This window comes from Lepidothrix coronata, unplaced genomic scaffold, assembly GCF_001604755.1.
Source record: "Lepidothrix coronata isolate B3197 unplaced genomic scaffold, Lepidothrix_coronata-1.0 Scaffold308, whole genome shotgun sequence".
Taxonomy (NCBI): domain Eukaryota; kingdom Metazoa; phylum Chordata; class Aves; order Passeriformes; family Pipridae; genus Lepidothrix; species Lepidothrix coronata.
Genome location: NW_016690488.1, coordinates 300172 through 318590, shown reverse-complemented (window position 1 = coordinate 318590; position 18419 = coordinate 300172). Strand labels below are relative to the sequence as shown.

At 58.0% G+C, this 18419-nt stretch overlaps 4 protein-coding genes across 6 annotated transcripts in view; 3 read left to right on the top strand and 1 right to left on the bottom strand.

Annotated features, from left to right (window-relative positions):
* Positions 1 to 14: 14 nt before the first annotated feature.
* On the top strand, positions 15 to 10898 carry PCYT2 (phosphate cytidylyltransferase 2, ethanolamine). 3 transcript variants are annotated; one of them, XR_001878455.1, is made up of 14 exons: positions 18 to 121; positions 600 to 688; positions 1462 to 1623; positions 3470 to 3536; positions 4031 to 4115; positions 5177 to 5221; positions 6438 to 6576; positions 7195 to 7277; positions 7460 to 7537; positions 8133 to 8198; positions 8454 to 8519; positions 8953 to 9041; positions 9700 to 9852; positions 9893 to 10898. XR_001878455.1 is itself a non-coding variant. In XM_017837646.1 (13 exons), the coding sequence occupies exons 1-13, from the start codon at positions 36 to 38 to the stop codon at positions 9788 to 9790; spliced, it is 1146 nt and encodes a 381-aa protein (XP_017693135.1). In that variant the 5' UTR covers positions 18 to 35; the 3' UTR covers positions 9791 to 10898. The 3 variants fall into 3 exon arrangements, 1 of the variants encoding a protein (XP_017693135.1); XR_001878456.1 differs by lacking the exon at positions 5177 to 5221 and having other exon boundaries at positions 15 to 121; XM_017837646.1 differs by having other exon boundaries at positions 9700 to 10898.
* Positions 10899 to 13335: 2437 nt separating this feature from the next.
* Positions 13336 to 13735, bottom strand: ANAPC11 (anaphase promoting complex subunit 11). The gene is made up of 2 exons (XM_017837644.1): positions 13594 to 13735; positions 13336 to 13521 (listed from the first exon to the last, which is right to left on the bottom strand). The coding sequence occupies exons 1-2, from the start codon at positions 13700 to 13702 to the stop codon at positions 13376 to 13378; spliced, it is 255 nt and encodes an 84-aa protein (XP_017693133.1). The 5' UTR covers positions 13703 to 13735; the 3' UTR covers positions 13336 to 13375.
* A 65-nt stretch (positions 13736 to 13800) lies between these two features.
* On the top strand, positions 13801 to 17926 carry ALYREF (Aly/REF export factor). The gene is made up of 6 exons (XM_017837643.1): positions 13801 to 14085; positions 14252 to 14383; positions 16246 to 16393; positions 16530 to 16593; positions 16715 to 16892; positions 17644 to 17926. The coding sequence occupies exons 1-6, from the start codon at positions 13858 to 13860 to the stop codon at positions 17656 to 17658; spliced, it is 765 nt and encodes a 254-aa protein (XP_017693132.1). The 5' UTR covers positions 13801 to 13857; the 3' UTR covers positions 17659 to 17926.
* A 323-nt stretch (positions 17927 to 18249) lies between these two features.
* The window catches only part of ARHGDIA (Rho GDP dissociation inhibitor alpha), a 6987-nt gene continuing 6817 nt past the window's right edge, over positions 18250 to 18419 (top strand). Inside the window, exon 1 of the mRNA XM_017837642.1 lies at positions 18250 to 18333. The gene's annotated coding sequence lies outside the window, so the exon portion shown is untranslated. The remainder of the gene's footprint in view (positions 18334 to 18419) is intronic.

Below are 18419 nucleotides of genomic sequence, written 5' to 3'. Positions count from 1 at the left end.
CGGGGCGGGGCGGGGCCGCCGGTGACAGCGCGGCCATGCTGCGCAACGGGGCGGCGGGCGGCGGCGGGGCCGCGACGGGCGGCGGCGGCCACCGGCCCGTGCGCGTCTGGTGCGACGGATGGTGAGTGGGGCGGGCGCGGGCTCGGCGCTGTCGCGGAGCCGCAGAAATAAACCGTGTTGGCTGCGCTGGTGCCTCCGGCTCCTCTGTCACCGCGGCGGGACGGGGTCGGGGACGGGGTCGGGCCCGCGAGAGAGCGGCACCTTCCCCTTCGAGCTGCCCCGGAGCGCCGGGCGAGCGGCAGCGGACGGGAGCGCCCTCGGGCTCCGGCGCCGCACGGGCCTCGTTGGGGCCGGGCCGGTTGGTTGCCCCGGGCTGCGGCCGGTACCTGCCGGGCAGGGCCGGGGGAGCCTGGCCCCCGCAGCACCGGTGCCGGCTCACTGCGGCGGGAGGGAGCGCTGCCGCGGCCCCGGTGACCGGGCGGTACCGGCGCAGCCCAGCCCGGCAGCAGAGAGACCTTCAGTCCCGGGACAGGTTGCCCGCGGGTCCCATCAAGGTGCGTCCCGGTGTGCCCGGGCTGACCCGGCCCTTCTCGTTCCAGCTATGACATGGTGCACTATGGCCACTCGAACCAGCTGCGCCAGGCACGGGCCATGGGCGATTACCTGATCGTTGGGGTCCATACGGATGGTAAGAGATTTTCCCAGGTTTCACCCCGTGCAGCCCCTCAAATCACCCAGCAGCGTTAGCCCCGAGAGAACCGAGAGCTCCTGATATGGTCACCTTCCTGCATCTGTTCCAGGAGCAACAGTGTCCAGGAGAAAAATGTCCCTTCCCTGGGTGAGGGAGTAGTGTAACCCCTGTCATGCTTTCAGAGTGAGGGTTAGGTAGGTCAGAGCTTGCAGGTTCTGAGGGTCATCTGCATTGCATGCTGTAAAAACAATTAAACCAGTTGAAAATCAGTCTGGTTTGGCTCATATTAGCTGCAAAACTGATGTTCCAAAAGAAGCTGCTGTGTGGAGAAAACTCATTTAAAGCCCATCTGGAATTTAAGTGATGGGAACAAGTTCTTGCATGTGAAGATGTATTTTAAATGGGTTTATGGATGCAGAATTTCTAGCATGAACTAAGTGCTGTATGAAGCTACTGTTTAAGAGGGTAATTTCTCCTGGAGGGATGCCGGGATGCCCAGCTCATCCCCCCAAGAGGAAGCACTAAGACTTTTGCCTTTCAAGTAAATTCCAGGGTCCTTGTTACATGTTTAGGAAATGCAACTAAATCAAAGTCTTTTCTGATCTGTCTGGGGCTTCCTTTGTTACCAGAGACCGATCCAAAGCTGAGGATAAGCCTGCAGTGAAGTTCACTTGCCCATGGAATGAATGAGGCTGCTGTGGCTGAGGGTCTCTGTAGCTGCAGGACGTGCTTCTAACTGGATTTTAACTAGATTTTTGTTTCTCCCCCAGAGGAGATTGCCAAGCACAAGGGCCCCCCCGTCTTTACGCAGGAGGAGAGGTACAAAATGGTGCAAGCCATCAAGTGGGTGGATGAGATTGCTCCCGGAGCTCCCTATGTCACCACGCTGGAAACCCTGGACAAGTACAGCTGTGACTTCTGTGTGCATGGGGGTGAGTGGGGTTCGAGGCAGGGGCTGTGCTGCCGTGGGCCCTCGGGGGCCGTGTGCCCAGGGTGCCCTGCTGCGAACCAGGCGACATCCCGGCCGGTGCTGGGGGTCGGGGGTACCTGGAGTGTGCAGAGCTCTGCTTTCCCAACACCTGCACTGGGCAGCACAGCTGCTTCTGGTCTGGTGATCCGGAGAAACGTGTCGGTGTGCTCAGCATCTTGAAAGCGGCCAGAGCCCTTGCTTTTAACCAGCCCTTTCACTTACCAAGGTGAAATGTGTTGTTTGACAATTACCCTGAGGTTGCCCTTAGCAGCAGCAGAAATTTGTGCAAAGGGGAAGGTCATTTACAGAACTTAAATGTGAAAAACACCTGAAAAGGTAAGCGTGCAGAAATACAATGATGTTTATATCTACTTATCCTGGGATGAGATCAGATTTGAAAAGCTTCTCTCTTTATCCAGCTAATAAGCTGTTCAGAGGCTTAGCTGACTGTGTGGCTAGAGACCTAGTTCTTACTGTGAACACTTTTTGGTGTACAGTTGCTGGAGACAACCAGTGTTCTGAGGAAACATTCTTGCTGTGGGACTCTGTCCCTTCCTGTGCTGCTGCTGACGCTCATTCAGCCTCAGCCCCTCCTCCTTGTCCTTCTGAAGGAATTTTGTTACTTTGGCCAGGAGTACTTTGACTCATTTTGTATATCTCTCATCTGATCCTAGCCACCTGCTATCAATAAGCTAAATGTTTCATTAAATGTAAATAAATCCTTAATCTTTACAATATAGATATGCTTTTTCACATGGGCAGGGTGGTTATAAAATTCCTCATTAACTTAATTGCCTGCCCTGAACGTGTCTGGTGTACGTGACCCCTTACGGGGCTTGGGAGGGGTTGTGGCAGTAGTGGAGTGCTCATGGTCTCTACTCCAGCTGCCCTTATTTGTCCCCTCTGCCAAATCATTCCATATTTCTCCCTGACCAATACCCTTGCTCCTGCAGTTTTGCCAGTTGTGTTTGTGTAAAAGCTGAGTTTGGAAATAGCTGAGCTTACCTGGGAGAGTGACAGCAACCCCACTGTTTGTGCTTCTCTCCTGGCACTCTGACCTGTGCTGGCAGTGTGTTCCCTCCCGTCTCTGTGCCCCGAGGAGAGGGTGTAGGGTTTTAGGAGAATTGAGCAGGACTGAGCCGCCTGACTGTGTGGGAGCACTTGTGGGCTGCCAGTGCCTGCTCTGCCTTCCAGCTGTTTTGGCAAAGGGAAGCCAGCTTAGCTTTCATTTGGGAAGGTTTTGTACCATCATCAAAGTAGGTGAGAGGTGTTTCTGCAGAGGAAGTTGGGAGCCATGTGCCAGAGATGAAACAGAATTACCTCTGTGGAAGAGTCACTGGATGTCACTGGAAATGCCATCATTGAGGAGTAGAATTTTCTGTTGGATGACTGTTCCATTGACTGAAAACTTGTAACATGAACTAATGGCTAAAACTAGTCCTAGAGGAGCTGAAAGGTGCTTTTTAGCACCAAGGTGGATGGTGCCTGTTTAATATCATTCAAATAAAAATCAACTGTGCCTGCTGCTGGATCAGTGCGAGGGCACCCGGCTCAGCTTTTCTGGACTCTTTAAAAAGCAGTGGGCCAGATGGGTAATGGCATTTAACATCCAGGAATATCCTTGTCTCCACAGACACAGTAGTCTTACAAAGCCCTGCATTTCTGTGGGGCACGGGACGTGTCCCTCGTGTATACGCAGGGATTTGGATTGCAGAGTTCTAGTCTGGCTCACATGTGGGACCCGCTCAGCTGCTGCTTTTGTGCAGGAGGGCTTGGGGCGCAGTTCTGTGGCTTTTCTCTCTCTGTAGATGACATCACCTTAACTATTGATGGCAAGGACACCTACGAGGAAGTGAAGACGTCAGGGCGATACAGGTAACCTATTGCTGCTTACCTTCTTATCCTGGTTTGGGCAGTTTCTGGGATTTCATGCCCTGGAGGGAAGTCAGATGAAACACAGCTGTCTTCAGGTCACACCTGAACTTGTCTATACATGTGTCAGAGCTTCAGTTGCTCTGAGCATTTTGGCTTCAGGGAAGTGGGGCAGACAGCCGTGCCCGAGGTGGCCGTCCAGTTCCTGGCAGATGCTGGTTCTGGTTTTGGAGCTTCACCAGGAGTTGGCTCTGTTGGGAAGTCTGGCCAAGGGAAGCGTTCCTCCTGTGAGCAGTTGCCATGGCGTGAGAGGGATGCAGAGGCTCAGCAAATGAATGCTATACTTGATACTAGGAGCAGGGAGAAAGAAGGCTTTCTCAGGACAGCCCCTGGTTTGGATTTATCAAGTGTCACAGGTGTTCCTGTGGTAATGCTGGGAAGACAGAGGCATACACTATCCCACGGCTTCTGCTTCATCCTTTGCTTGTCTCTTGCAGGGAATGCAAACGTACCCAAGGTGTGTCCACCACCGACCTTGTTGGCCGCATGCTGCTCATGACTAAAGCTCACCACAGCAACATAGTGAGTCAGAGGGCTTTGGGTGGGAGGTGGAGTCCAGGGCATGTGCCAGCTCTTCCCTTTTGCTGTCCCAAACAGCAGTAGAGCTCCTGGGCCTGGCTCCCAGGTGCATGGAGAATGGGCAAGCTGATTATGGGCAGCAGCAGCAAAACAACCTGCTTATGTTTGCTTAAGCCTGTCTGAGATCACAGTGCGATCCCAGCACGTGCTGCTTTGGGAAGGTGTGGCAGGATAAAGGCTGGGATGCCTCGTGATCTGTGTGGGCTTTGGGAACGTGAGGGGAACTGCAGGCCAGCCGACGGCCTCTCCCAGCGTGGAACAACGCAGTGCAGCCACATCGATCTGTCAGCCTGGTGCTGCCAGAGTTGGAAACTCCTCTCCCTTCCCACTGAGCTTCCTCCTTCTGCCTTCTGCTGTCTCTAGTCTGATCAGACCTTTCTTGAGTCTTGTCAGCTCACTCTCTGGTTGGGAGCTAACCTAACCAGGGGAAAGTAAAGGAAGTGGTTTTATGTTGGTTAATGAGTCGATTTACTGAGTAATGAAGCAATCCATGAATGGAATCACCTGGATAACTGCAGGGACAAGATGAGAGACTCACAGGACAATTCAGGGGCAGAGGGAAATGTTTTGGCGTGCTGAGCTGTTAGGTTGGCTTAGCTGTAACATGTGAGTTCACACCGAGATCTGCCTAGTGCTGTTGGCTGCTGCAGAGACCCGAGCCTGGCTCTTGTGAGGGTCTTTGGCAGGAGGAAGGATGCTGTCCTCTCAGGGGCTCTCCTGGCTGAGGGAGGATGCAGGTGTGCAGCACTGTTGGGGCTGCAGGCTGGGCAAGAATCACGTTTGCTGGTGGTACCAGGCTGGGATCAGATAAGGAGATATTTCCTCTGACTCATGCTGGGACACGACTCTGGTTTAGGTATTAACCAGTTTGTCAGCATTCAGTGCCATGAGTCCATGGTGTACAGTTTGAGCCTTGCCTTCCCAGCACTTCCCACACACAAGCATATCTTGGTTGGATGAGCTGTGCGAGTGCTTAAACGTTTTGACTCTTTATCTCCCTTCAGGATGAGGACCTAGACTATCGGAAGCACACTGACAACTTTGGGAAGGTAATGTGAGTTTTGGTTGTGGACGTCTGGTTGTTGTCCTGCCTAAGAAGGATTTCCAATGTGCTTTCTGGCCTATTGCAGGCTTGTTTGTTCCTCCACATGAAGCAGTAATGTCTTGGTGAATGTCTGCTGCCCCCATAAGGTAGCGCCTGCCGTGGGTGCGACGGGCAGGTGTGGCACAGGGCAGCACCTGAGCTGTCCTTCAGCAGGACCCGCTGAGCCTGTGCTGGGTTCTTTCCTTGCTTGTAAATTCCTTTCCGCTGCTTCCCCTGGGATCCATGTGCCCATGGTTCCAGCACAGGGACAGCCTCTGTAGATGCTTCTTCCAGTGGTCGTGTTGTTTTGGAGGTGTTGCCTTGGGTTGGCCACGCTGTGCTGCAGAGCTCCAGGGTCCAGCTCTCAGCTCACACTGCCTCTAAAGAGCCATCAGCCCTGTTTGTCTCCCTGGGAGCTGGATTGTCCCTGGTTAACGAGCTGCACCTGCAGCTCACACCAGTCTTTTTTACTCACAGGGTGTTTGCTGGCCTGGCTGAACCATCCTTAGTTCCCCCCCACACTGGGTTCTTTGAGCAGGCGGTATGGGGCATGTTGCTCCAGCATGGCCATTTCCTGGGGCTTGGATCTGGGGAGAATGGAGCAGGGCACTGGGTACCCTGAATGACCCCAAGAGCTGAGCTGTCTGCATGCTGCCCTTTGCACGGCCTGCCCTGGCCTTGGCTGCAATGTCTGTGTCCTGCCAAATCCCGTGGAGTAGCTTTGGGGAGCAGAGAGAGTGACTTTAGTGGCTGTTTGCACAACTGCCACGTGATGGGGACCGAACTTCATCCTTGGAGCTGAGGTGATCCCCTCCCAGCCTGGCCAGACAGGTGCCCTGAGACTTGGCAGAGCGTAGGTAGGTCGTGTGTTTGTTTCCTGAGCATGCCTCACCTCTCCTGAAAATTCGAGCCTGCCCTGTTGCCTTCCTCCTTCCTGAGCTTTCTTCTCGGCACCTCCGTTAGCTGGCTGCTGAGGGGATGATTTAGTCAGAGCATAAAGGGCTTTTGTGAGATTACCTAAATATTTGATGCCAGGAATGTAGAAAGTCCAAGCCGCTGGGAGTTTTTGTGACAGTTGCCAGAAAATTCAGGCGAGCAGATTGCCCGGCGCTGTGCTCTCAGTTGTCCAAGCCCCCTCATGGAGCACAAAAAGAAGCCATGTCTGGCGTGTGTTTCCACAGGGGCCCAAAGGTCACAGTCCTTGGACTGGTGTCTCACAGTTCCTGCAGACGTCCCAGAAGATCATCCAGTTTGCCTCAGGGAAGGAGCCACAGCCAGGAGACACCATCATCTACGTGGCTGGAGCCTTCGACCTGTTCCGTATCCTTGACTCTGTTTTGTCACAACATTGGTCTGTCTTTGATGTTTTTGTGTTAGGAAGCACCTGACTGGATATTTGCCTTTTTTTTTTTTTTTTTTTCTGTAGCTGTATGTGAGGGGGAGGAGGCAGGAGTGAATTCTTTCTGGCAGTTTCTTAGTCACAGGACTCTGAGAAAGGAGCTATAGCTGTTCTCTGGAGAGATCTGTGGCTATTGGAGGATTTCAGGATGGTAGTTGGATACTCTCTGTGCTCTAGTGATTGTGGTGAGGACTGGCTGCCATAGACCAAGGCACTGCAACAGGGCACATGGACCTGACACTCCATCCCTGGGACAAGCTTTGAGGCTTTGTGCCAGAACATCTGGAACAGGTAGAAATTCTGGACAGAGGCAAAGCTGAATCCATGTAAGGTGGAGCTGAAAAGATCTCTGGCTTTTGCCCAGAATCCATGGAGCCTGCGGAGAGAGGTGGCGGCTGTTCTTAGGACATAGGCAATGAGTAGTGCAAGAGTTAAATCCTTGGGATTCCTGTCTCCCACTGTCATTTTGCAGTGACTCTGTTTCTGTCTTCCTCTCCTTATTTTCCATGTGAGCTTCAACTCCTTAAACAGATCTGCAGATGTTGGGCATGTAGATTTCCTGGAGAAGGTTCACCGGCTGGCAGAGAAACCCTACATCATTGTTGGGCTGCACTTCGATCAGGTCCGTGTAGAGCCTGTCCAAAGGCAGAGCAGCTTGACCCTGTTCTCTGAACCAGGCAGGCTGTGCCCCGGGAGGCAGGACAGGGATGTATTGGCCAATACAGGAATTTCATCTGGGGAGAGAGCAAGAGGGAAGCGTGTTGCTCGCTCTCTCTTCTGACTGTGCCTGGTGCTTTGCCATAGGAGGTGAATCGCTACAAAGGGAAGAACTATCCCATCATGAACATCCACGAGCGAACCCTCAGTGTCCTGGCCTGCAGGGTGAGTGGGTGCCTCTGTGCTGTTCCAGAAATGCCCTGGAGCTCAGTGGTATTCACCTGTGCCCAGTGATCTCGCATGAGTTCCTTGGTGTGCACAGAGAAGGCATGTCTGTCATGGATCACTTGAGGCTGCCAGAGGTGCTGATGAGCTCTTGGGAGGCTCCACTGAGCTCCTGTGCCATCCTGGCTGACCTGAGTTCGTGACCTGTCTGGCTGCTCTTCCAGGGCAGCAGAGGCTGCATGGCTCCTCACAGACAGACATGCTGGTAGAAAACTCTCTGCTCCCTGCAGCAGGGGAGAAAAGTCCTGAGACAGAAACATGGGGAGCCCCAGAAACGTGTGCCCTGAGCAAATTAGCTTTTCAGATTTGTTCTACAGGCATGGAAAGGACATTTTTTAGGGGAACAAAAAGCTGCTGTGTGACAAGCAGTGCCTGCTGAACCTACTTCCCCATTCCCTTATTTGAGTTCCTGACCATATAGCAGGTGACCTGCTCAGGTCTCTTTAGGAAGCAGGTGGCCTCTGGCTTGTGGTTTTTTGGGTTTTGTTTGATTGGGTTTTTTCAAATCTGGACTCTTAACTGGTTCCTTTTCTAGTACGTCTCGGAGGTGGTGATCGGAGCTCCCTATGCTGTCACTGCTGATCTGTTGGATCACTTCAGGGTGAGTCCTTGCATACAGATGGACATGAAGATGCTGGTGTGTGACATGCTTGGGGAGGTAAAGTGATGCAGGACAACACAGGGGTGTAAGAGGGAGGTGTCCTGCTCAGTGGGTTACAGGGAGCTCCAAAGGCACTGCCAGGCTGGTGCAGGAGGGTGGCTTTGCTGATCTCCACGCTGTGTTTAGTGGGAGCAGTGGCAGGGAATGTCCTTGTCATCTTTTGGATCTTGTCAGCAACTTTGTGTCCTTCTCCAGGTAACACTTGTGTGTCATGGGATGACTGAGGTGGTGCCAGACAAGGACGGTTCTGATCCCTACGAGGTAAGGTACCAGCTGCTGTGTCAGCATTTGGTAGACACAGCCTGGCTCTGGTTGAGTTCCTGGGCTGAGAAGGTGTATTGCAGAGGATGCTGCACGGGCAGGGCTGTGGCAGATGATGCTGGTTTTTATCCACCCCTGAGGGTAGCTCCTTGGAGCAGAGTCTGTAAATCATTCCCAACATCTCCACTCTTACAGGCACTGTTTTGCACTGCCTGTTTCTGATGCCTTCATGGCAGGGTGAGAAAATCTGTGTGCTTTGCTCTGTGCCAGACCTGGGCAGCTTCCATGTACATGTTCTGCCTCTGAGGAGATCGTTCTGCATCCTGCCTGGCTGGGCACTGCAGGACCTGCCACAGCTTGCTCAGCTGTCACTGCTGAGCTGCACACCCAGGTCCCGCGTGTTTTCACAGCCCAGTGCTGTGTCTGTTCACAGGAACCGAAGCGACGCGGCATTTTCCAGCTGGTGGACAGTGGCAGCAATCTCACCACAGATCTAATTGTGCAAAGAATCATAAAGAACAGGTTGGATGTCTTCGTCTCCCACTTCTGTCACATACTGTTCTGTCCAGAGTGTCTGGGGATTGATTAATGGGATCAAATGGGGAGAGAAGGGGTTGTCTAAAGGCACAGAGTCAGCAAACTGGTCCTTCGTTTTCCATGGCTCGGGCAGGCTTTAAGTGTGGATGTACCAGTCTGTACAGGGAAAGGAACAGCTGAACTCTGCTGCGTCAGAATGTGCTGAACGGCATATTTTTTGTTTTTTCTTCTTTATTAATGGTAAATTTCCTTGCTGTATCCTGTGCAAAAGAGCATGTTACTTCCTTCAGAGCTTTGCTGTTTTAGGCCTGAGCCCTTCACCTTCAGCGACCTTGGCTCAGATCAGTGGTAAATTTGATTTTTGGTGTTACTATCTGAGATGTCCCAGGACAGACCAAGAACAGAATAGTAGCTTTTTCCACAGAGGGAGAAGTAGTGTGGGAGCCCAGGACTGCAGTCATGTCAACAGCCATGGGGGCCTCTGGGAGAGGCTGTGGAAGAGTCTGGGGGCCCCAGGAGGGTTTCTGAAGTGCTCTCAGAACAGAACAGCATAGGAAAAGGCAGCGCTCTCCTGCTCCAAGTGCTTTTGTCTACAGGAGGTGGGGATGGATGAGAATCTCACGGCATTGTGTGATTGATGCAGGCTGGAGTTTGAAGCTCGGAACCAGAAGAAGGAAGCGAAAGAGCTGGCTGTACTGGAGGCCATGAGGAGGCTGGAGGAGGAGAAGCACTAGGCTGCAGAGCATGGATGTGTGGGCCACAGAGCGCTGCAGCCTCGCCCTCTGCGGGAGCAACAGCTCTTCAGGAAGGGACCCCTGACGGGGGCAGCGCTGCCGGCACGCAGGATGTGCTGTCCTACCCTCTGCTGTCCTAGCTCCTCCTGCACTAATTATGCAGATATAATGAGTTGGGGTCCCGCTGCCTAGTTTTATCTCTGTTAATCAGCCCCCGTTCCCTTTCCCAGAAGGAGATTTGACAAAAAAAATGGTTTTAATTATAACTAATGTTTTAACATGTTGATGTGCTTTTACCTTCTGCCATTTTTGGCTCTTAGTAGGAGGGAAGTGGAGCAGCTGCCCAGGCCCCCTGCCCTGCCAGACTTGGCTGTCCTGACTGGGGTCTGCATTCCAGAGCAGCCCCTTGGGCAGAGGTGGGGGTGGCTTGACAGTGAGAGTGGCCTCAGGCTGGGGGGATGTGGCCCCCCCAGTTCCTCCTGCAGCTTTTGCTTAGAGCCATCAGTGCTGCTGCTGGAGGTGCTTCTGGACTCTGGGGTCCACTGTGCTGCCTCTCCTCAGCTCCTGCCCCTGTGCAGACCCAGAGCTACTCTGGGTTGAGCTGGATAAAGGCAGCTCATTTCCTGCTTCAGTGACAGGCAGTGGGTGGTACCTGCTGAGGGGACAGGTGGTGCAGGGACCCTCAATTGAGGCATTTCTCCACGTAAGGCATGGGAACCCTGGGACCTTCTCCCAAAGGCTCTTCAATTTGCGAGACAGCAGGACCTGGTGCCTTGTGTGGACTGTGCTCAGAACCCCCCTTGTTGCTGCTGCCAGAATCCACCTTGTGCCCAAGGGTGGATTACATGAGGGTGGGACCTGGCCAGGTGAAGTTTTGGGGTTGTTTTCTGAGGACTGATGTGCAGCACATGTGCCCCTGTGTGGAGATGCAGGGCCTGAGGAGGATGGGTGCTGGGCTGAGCCCCTTCTGCCTCTTACATTCCAGGGTGCTGTGGTGGGCATCCTGAGCTGCTCCCTGCACTGGTCCAGACAGTCCTGCCAGGCTGGGTCTGGTGTCCTCACTGTTGTAAACTTTTGTTGCTGATCATTAATAAAATGTTGAAGAGTTGTGCACTGGTCTCTTTAGGGCTCGAGCCCAGGTAGCAGAAAGGGGGTACAGGGGATGTGTGCTGGGACCCTACCGTGCTGGGGCTGAGCATGTTCCCTGCATGGCAGCTCCCAGTCCCAGGGCTGGCACAGCAGCTCTGACTCCGAGCTGTCGGTCCCTTCCTGGGGTCTGCCAGCTGCAGAATGCACAAATTCACCCTCTGCAGTGCACAGCCCCCTCCCACGGGCACTGCAGAGGAGTTTGTCCTTAAGGACAAACAGCTCAGCCCTGGTGACCCATCCGCCCCGGCCGAGCACGTTGCTGAGCCACCCCCAGGGCAAGGCAGGTACCGCTGGTATTAAAAAATGACAGAAGCATTTAATTGCCGCTGTCGCCGGGTGGGTGCTGCGGGTGTAACTCATTTGTGTGGGGATGTCAGCCCCTCTGGCTCAGCTGGAGCTGCTGTTCCTCGGGGCCTCCGGAACTGCTGCTGAGTTTACTTTGAGAGCTTTTGACATATGATGTTCCTTCCTCCAAGTGCCTCTGGGCTCTTCTGCTGAGCTGTTTACTGACAGCCCCCGAGTCCCAGGGGCACAATTGAATATGGAGTTAAAAGGGGGGGGGGGGTGCAGGGAAATAGCCTGAATTCCAAGTTTGTGACTTTGTTTTCTGTGGTTTGTTTGTTGTGGGGTTGTTTTGCTTTGATTTGTGGGGTTCCCCCCACATTCCCCAGGTGCAGATGAAGACCCTGGTTCCAGCACCCATCCCAGGGCAGCCTCCCCAGAAGGAAATTGCAGTGTGTGTTCCCTGGAGCAAGTGCCTGTAAGTACAGCCCTGACCCTGCTGAGGGGAGCAGCAGCTTCGGCCCAGACCCCCCCAAAGCAGGGCTGCAGATGGGGGCTGCTGCAGGCAGGAGCTCAGCACCAAGACTGGAGTTGAATCTGTGTTATTGCTGAGCTCAGCACCAGGGGCCTGCGGTGCCGTGCTGACCCCCCTGGGGGTCTCCGGGCCATAACCGTGCTGGCCCCCCCCACACAGTGGGGACACTGGGCTATGTCCCCTGCGGCAGTTGGTGGCCCTGGTGCCTCCCAAGGTTCCTGCACAGGTGCAGCACCAGCAGCCTCCACCTGGGCTGGACCATGCCAAGGATGGTGCAGCAGGTCAGGGCCTTGGTGGGTCAGGTCTGCACCTGAAGGGGGAAGCTCCTTGGCTCCTTTCCTAATGAGCATAGTGGCCACGGGGGTCAGCACAACCCTAGGAACCCTCCCGGGGTCAGGGACTGGGGCCAGATTGGGTGCTCTGCTCCTGGCCTCACCCTGGGGACGAGGTGCCCACCCTGGGTACCTGTCCAAGGATGCCCTTGCCAGGGAACAGCTGGTATTGAGGGGCTGCTGCCACCCCTGTCTTATCACTGAGTCCATGTCCTGTTGCTGGAGCTGCCCCAGGGTCTCCTGCAGCGCAGGGTCAGCACGGCCTTCCTGTCACTGGAGTGAAGGGACAGGAGCACCATGCCTGTGGTCACTCCCTGTCCAGCCCCTCTGTCCCCCCACACTGTGTCCTGCAGCCCCCAAGGCCTCGGGCTGCCCTCGGGGCTCAGGGATTTTGTTCTGCTGGGTGTCTGAGCAGCCTCGGCACTACTGGAGGGAGTGGGGATGCTCAGCAGGCCAGAGCTCCCCAGATCCAGGTGGGCTCCCCCTACCCCACAGCACCTCCCTGCCCTGCAGGACAGACACGACAGAGCCAGCCCAAGCACTTTTATTATTTCCCCAGAGCCACCAGTGCCGGCTCAGGACACTGCACACTCCACAGGGTCCCAGGACACGCTCACATCCACCCTGCACCGGAGAGCTCTGGGCACTCCCGGCAGCGCCCGGCAGCTCCGCGGCTCGGGGGCCACATCCGTCACGCACAGCACCTGCGGGAGACACGGTCACGGGGCCGGCGGCAGAGCTGGGGAGCCCCAAGCCTGCTCCGGGCCCCACTCCTGCTGCTCACTGCAGAGCATCGCGGGGACAGCGGAGCCCCAGCACCCGCGGTGGGAGCACGAATCGTGCCCAGCGCCCCGCGGGGAGCAGCTCCAGCTCCCGGTACTCACGGTGGCGCGGAGCGCGCGGTCCAAACGGGGCGGCACCTCGGCGGGGCCGGGCTCGGAAGAGCCGTCGGTGTCGGAGCGGCGGGTGTGCGGCGGAGGCTGGAGAGCAGACCCGAAGGTCTGCCCACCGAGTAGTGGAGGGGCCGGGCCGCCTGTCGGTACCAGGGCTCGGCAGGGCGGCACAGCACGAGCAGCGCCGGTGCCAGGACAGCGCGCATGGTGCCAGCGGGGCCGCAGCGTTCGGGGCCGCCGCCGCCTTTATGGTCGGGCGGGGGTCCCGCCGCGGCGGCGCGACCCGCCCCTGCAGCCCCGGGACGGCGCACACGGACACGCGAGCGGCGGCAGCGCGGTTGTTGGGCGGGGCCGGGGCCGGGGCCCCCCGTTCCCCTCGTGCCCGGTGCCGCCGTCACTCGCGGAACTTCCACTCCTGGCGGCACATGGGGCAGTGCTGCTGCACCTGCTGCGAGTTCAGCCACTTCAGGATGCAGTGCATGTGGAAGCAGTGCGAGCACTGTCCCCACACCAACGGGCAGTCGTCGCCGGGCACTTTACCTGCAGCACGGACACACCGTCAGACCCGCTGAGTGCGCGGTGCGCGGTGCCCGATGCCGGTGCCGCACTCACAGTCGGGGCAGCAACCGTTGAACGCCATCCGGCAGATGCCGCAGTTCTCGTCGTTCGCCACCCAGAGCCAGGACGCGACCCCGTGCCAGCTCCGCACGCGCACCCGCATGGCCGCCCCCGCGCGACCCAGCCCCGCCCCTGCCGGAAGTGTCGCCCCCCCATAGCACCCCGCGCGCCGGCAGGGGCGCCTGCCCGCCCCGCCTTTTCCGCTTCCGGCGCGGGAGTAGCGCGGCCGGAAGTGCGGGCGGGAGCGCAGCCGCCATCATGGCCGACAAGATGGACATGTCCCTGGACGACATCATTAAGCTGAACCGGAGCCAGCGCGGGGCCGGCCGGGGCGGTCGGGGCGGCCGGGGCCGGGGTGGTGCCGCCCGCGGGGGCGGGCCCGGCCGGGGCGGCGTGGGCGGCGGACGCGCGGGCGGCGGCCCCGTGCGGAACCGGCCGGTGATGGCCCGGGGCGGCGGCAGAAACCGGCCCGCGCCCTACAGCCGGGTACGGATCGGGCGGCCGGGGCTCGGGGCGGGGCGGCGCGACGGGACGGGACGGGACGGCGGGTCCACGCGAGGCGGCGGCGCGGGCGGTCCTTTGTCCGCTCCCGGCGCGGCCGGGGGGCTGCGGGGCCCCGGCGCCGGTCAGCGAGGTCCCGGTCTTGTTGCAGCCGAAGCAGCTCCCCGAGAAGTGGCAGCACGACCTGTTTGACAGCGGCTTCGGGGCGGGGGCCGGCGTGGAGACCGGCGGGAAGTTGCTCGTCTCTAACTTGGACTTCGGCGTCTCGGATGCGGACATCCAGGTGGGGCTCGGGCGGCGCCGCGGGGGGCGCGGGAGTTTCATTCATTCCGCCAGGGTCGGGTGCCCGCGAGAGCCCCACCGGCTCCGCGCCCGCCTGCTCCCGGGGCCGAGCATTCCCGGGTGAATCCCCCGTGACGGGGTTTGTGCCGCGGGTGCCTGCCTTGGCGCGGGCCCGGCGCTCGCGAGGGGGACTGAAACAGCTGGTGTTAGATGCTTCGCGAGGGGCTGAGCCGTGGCACACGCGGGAACGATGCTGCGCCTCGACTGGTTGGAGCCGAGACTGGAGAATTCCGTGTGAGCTCTGAGCTCCTCTCTGTGCAGCTGCAGCCGTTTCCGAGGTGCCACATGCGCGTCCAGGGCTCTGCTGCTGTGTTGGATCGTGTCCTACTGGACACCGAGGGGTTCCCTGGATGCACGGGCGGGGTGAGCAGAGAGGTGTCCCATGGCCGTGCCCCGGTCAGAGCCCGCAGTGCCCGTAGTCGGTGCCTCTGCCCTGGAGACTGGACCAGAGGAATGTGTGGTTCCTGTGGGCCCTGAGCTGGGTGTCAGCTGTGTCCCCCCGGGGGCTCCTGGCCTGGGTGCACTGCAGGGCACAGCCATCACCATGGGCTCTGACCTTGTGTCTTCATCAGGGAAAACCAAACCCCTGCTGTCAGACCTCCCTCATCATCCTTCAGTCCGGTCCCTCCAGCACTGCTCTGGCTGGGTCTGGGGAATGAAGGGAGCTCTGTCGGGTCACTGAGGAGCATACTGGATACCACTCTTTTCCTGCTGTGTTTCCATTTCCATTCCTGCAGACCGGGTGTAAATAAGTCCCTGTCTGTTGCAGTGAGGCCAGGGTGTAAAATGTGGCTCTGCACAGCCCCTGTGCTTCGTGTGTGGCGGGACTCACCTTCCTGCCCCTGCACGAGCTGCCCGGGGCTTTGTTTAGCAGCAGAGCTGACTCAATGGCTTTAGCCTTATTTGTTACTCCCAGCCCCATCATTTAGTGCTGCCTTAGGTGTGGGGTTGGTTTTGTTGCTGCGCTAATTCCTCACGACGTGGTGCGAGTGGCTGAGGCAGCTGTGCCCGCGGAGGAGCCGCGCGGTGTCACTGCCCGTGTCCCTGCGGCGGGAGCAGCTGGGCCTGGGCTCTTGGGGTGGCTGGCATGGCCTCGCTTGGGCTGGAAGGTGGCTGCTGGATGCCCTGTGCTGGGAGCACCGTGCCTTGGGCACGGGTTGGCATGGGCAGGGCTGGGCAGTAATGCCCAGCGGCAGCTCCCTGGGCCCCTGTGGGACAGCCCTGGTGGGAAATTCACCGTGGTGAGTTGTCCTCGTTGACTTTCCTAATGTAGCATCTGTGAAACAAAATTGGTGGCTTCATTGCTGCCTTTTCCAACCTTTGTGGCATCAAAGGACAGACCTCAGTTGCTGGTCTCATTTTTTGGGGTATGTTCCTAATGGGCACAAGTAAAGCACAGTTCAACTGCCATCATCTTGTGGATTCCTCTGCTTACATGGCTCATTCTCTGTGAGAAGGATGTCTGGCATCCGGAGTATTTTCAGTAGTTGCCCCTTTGACTTGGCCTCAACAAACACCCTCAATTTCTCTGGGAAAAGAAACAGATTGGCATCTCTTGAGTCTGTTTGACTGGCTGTAAACGTGCTCCTTCAGGAGGTGAATGCAGAGCCCTGCTTGGTTTTGCCACGTGTGGCAACTCCCAGAAACTCCCCAATGGGCTGTGCTCCCCTCTGCCATTGGTGTGTTCCCAGACAGCCCGTGGTGGTTGGAAAGGCACCAGCGCTCACCAGGCGTGGCTGTGTGAGGAGCTGCCGTGTTGGCAGCGCTGACGGACGGGCACACTCCTCTCTCTGTCGTTCTCAGGAGCTCTTTGCAGAGTTTGGGACCTTGAAGAAGGCAGCTGTGCACTATGACAGATCTGGTCGCAGCTTAGGGACGGCGGACGTGCATTTTGAGAGGAAGGCTGATGCTTTGAAGGCGATGAAGCAGTACAACGGGGTCCCCTTGGATGGTGAGTCTCTGTGCCGTCTCCATGGCCTGTTTCTGTGGCTGGAGTGGAGCAGCTGGCACATGTGTGCCTCGCTCCCTCCCTCCCTTCCTCCCAGCCCTGTCCTGCACAGGCTCACGGGTGCTCTCCCTCCCTCCAGGGCGCCCCATGAACATCCAGCTGGTGACATCACAGATTGACACGCAGCGGAGACCAGCACAGAGGTGGGGGAGCCCCTGCCCCAGGCACAGGGTGGGGACCTGCTGGGCCCCTCCCCAGTGGGGAGTGCAGGTCCTGTTTGAGTTCACTGAATGCACTAAAACAGTTGCTTTTTAAAACTCACAGTGTAAACAGAGGTGGCATGACCAGAAACCGTGGGATCTCGGGGGGATTTGGAGGTGGAGGCAACAGGCGAGGGACTCGTGGCGGGAACAGAGGGAGAGGCAGAGGAGCTGGAAGAACTTCCAAACAGCAGCTCTCTGCAGAAGAACTAGATGCACAGCTGGATGCTTACAATGCCAGGGTAAGTGCTAATTGGGCACTCTCACAGGCTCTCTGCAGCGTCTCGTCCTGGGCAGCACTGGCAGCTTGGAGCTGGCAGGAAAGGGAAAGTGTTTTCCAGGACCTTGGACTGAAGCAATCTTTCTCTGAAGCTGAGCTGTGCCTTGGCCCAGGCCTTGGCTTCGCTTTCCAGAGCACATTGTTACCTGCTGTTACTGATGGCTGAGGAACAGCCTCTGCTCTTGCCGGGCTGGGACAGCTCCTCCAGAGCCAGAACCGCTGCAGAACAAAACCCGCAGAGCTGAGAGGTGCAAGACTGGGAAAACAGAAAGGAAAATCCCACGTGGAAGAACTGTGTGGGGTGCTGCCAGGGGAAGGCTGCAATGCTGGTGGTAGAAACGAGCCCCAGCGTGGGGAACTGCTTGCCAGTCACAGCCTTCAGACCTTGCTCAGCCGTCTGTGCCGTGGCCAGGTCAGAATCCCAACAGGGCCAAGGCTGCGAGGGCACCGCAACAGCACAGTCGGTGCAGGGCCGGGACAAACCAGGGCGAAAGCATGGAAGGATTGGCATGAGCAGGATTCCAGAGGCAGCCATGGGGCAGCGCAGGGGGCTGGGGCTGGGGCTGGGGGGGGCTGCCAGGGGGGCTCGAACTCGCCCTCCCCATCCCACAGCGCTGGGGGCTCCACCAGGGCCAGGTGGGCTGCGTGCAGGGGGTGCTGGGGCAGTACCAGGGGGTGCTGCAGCACGTGGTGATGGTTCCCTCTCTCTCCAGATGGACACTAGCTAAAGCAGCAGTGGCGGGCGCAGGGAAGGACTCCGATCTTGCTCCACACTCCCAGCGGGGGCTGCGGCTGTGGCTACTACTACCGAGGATGGGATTTGTTTTACTTTTATGTTCTGGGATAGGTTTTAACTCCTGTAAAGGTTTTTTTTAATTCTGAGCAGACCTGTTTTGTACCGAGTTATTTTTGGGATAAATTTTTCTGGTTGCCTGTTGGGCCGAGGTGGCTTTTTCACCTTTGCCATAATAAAATAGAATCGTGTCTAGAGCTGTGGCCGCTGCCTTGCCGCATCGTGCTGGGCCCTGGGCCCTGCGCCTTCCACCCAGCACCGCGCTCTGCCCCGTCCCCGTTTTGCCCTGCCGGTCCCGGTCCCATCCCGCTCTGCCCCATTCCCGTTCTGTTCGCGCCCCGTTCCTGCCCCGTCACGGTCCTGCCCTGCCCCACTGCGCCCCCCATTCAGTTCCCGTTCCTTCCTCGTTCCCGTCCCGCTCCTGCCCTGCCCCGTTCCCGCTCCCGTCCCGCCGTGCCGCGGTCCCGCCCCGCGCGCGCCCCCGGGCCAATCGGCGCGCGGCCGTGGCGGCGGGTCCCGGGAAGCGCCGGGCGGGTCCCGGAAGTGCGGGGGCGCGCGGGCCTGGGCGGATCCGCGGCGGTGTCGGCGCAGCGCGGAGCGAGCGGGGCCGGTACGGCGGGGCCGGCGGGGCGGGGCGGGCCGGGCCGGGGGGCTCGGGCCGCGGGAAGGGCCGGGCCGCGGGAAGGGCCGGGCCGC

Excerpts from the sequence above, each read along its gene's own strand:
- PCYT2 (XM_017837646.1), top strand. The coding sequence starts at position 36 with ATGCTGCGCAACGGGGCGGCGGGCGGCGGCGGGGCCGCGACGGGCGGC. Across the intron at positions 7,538-8,132 it reads TCAGTGTCCTGGCCTGCAGG|TACGTCTCGGAGGTGGTGAT; the intron begins GTGAGTGGGTGC and ends TTCCTTTTCTAG. Across the intron at positions 9,042-9,699 it reads CAAAGAATCATAAAGAACAG|GCTGGAGTTTGAAGCTCGGA; the intron begins GTTGGATGTCTT and ends TGATTGATGCAG.
- ANAPC11 (XM_017837644.1), bottom strand. The coding sequence starts at position 13,702 with ATGCGGGTGCGCGTGCGGAGCTGGCACGGGGTCGCGTCCTGGCTCTGG. Across the intron at positions 13,522-13,593 it reads CAACGGTTGCTGCCCCGACT|GTAAAGTGCCCGGCGACGAC; the intron begins GTGAGTGCGGCA and ends TCCGTGCTGCAG.
- ALYREF (XM_017837643.1), top strand. The coding sequence starts at position 13,858 with ATGGCCGACAAGATGGACATGTCCCTGGACGACATCATTAAGCTGAAC. Across the intron at positions 14,384-16,245 it reads TCTCGGATGCGGACATCCAG|GAGCTCTTTGCAGAGTTTGG; the intron begins GTGGGGCTCGGG and ends TGTCGTTCTCAG. Across the intron at positions 16,594-16,714 it reads CAGCGGAGACCAGCACAGAG|TGTAAACAGAGGTGGCATGA; the intron begins GTGGGGGAGCCC and ends TAAAACTCACAG.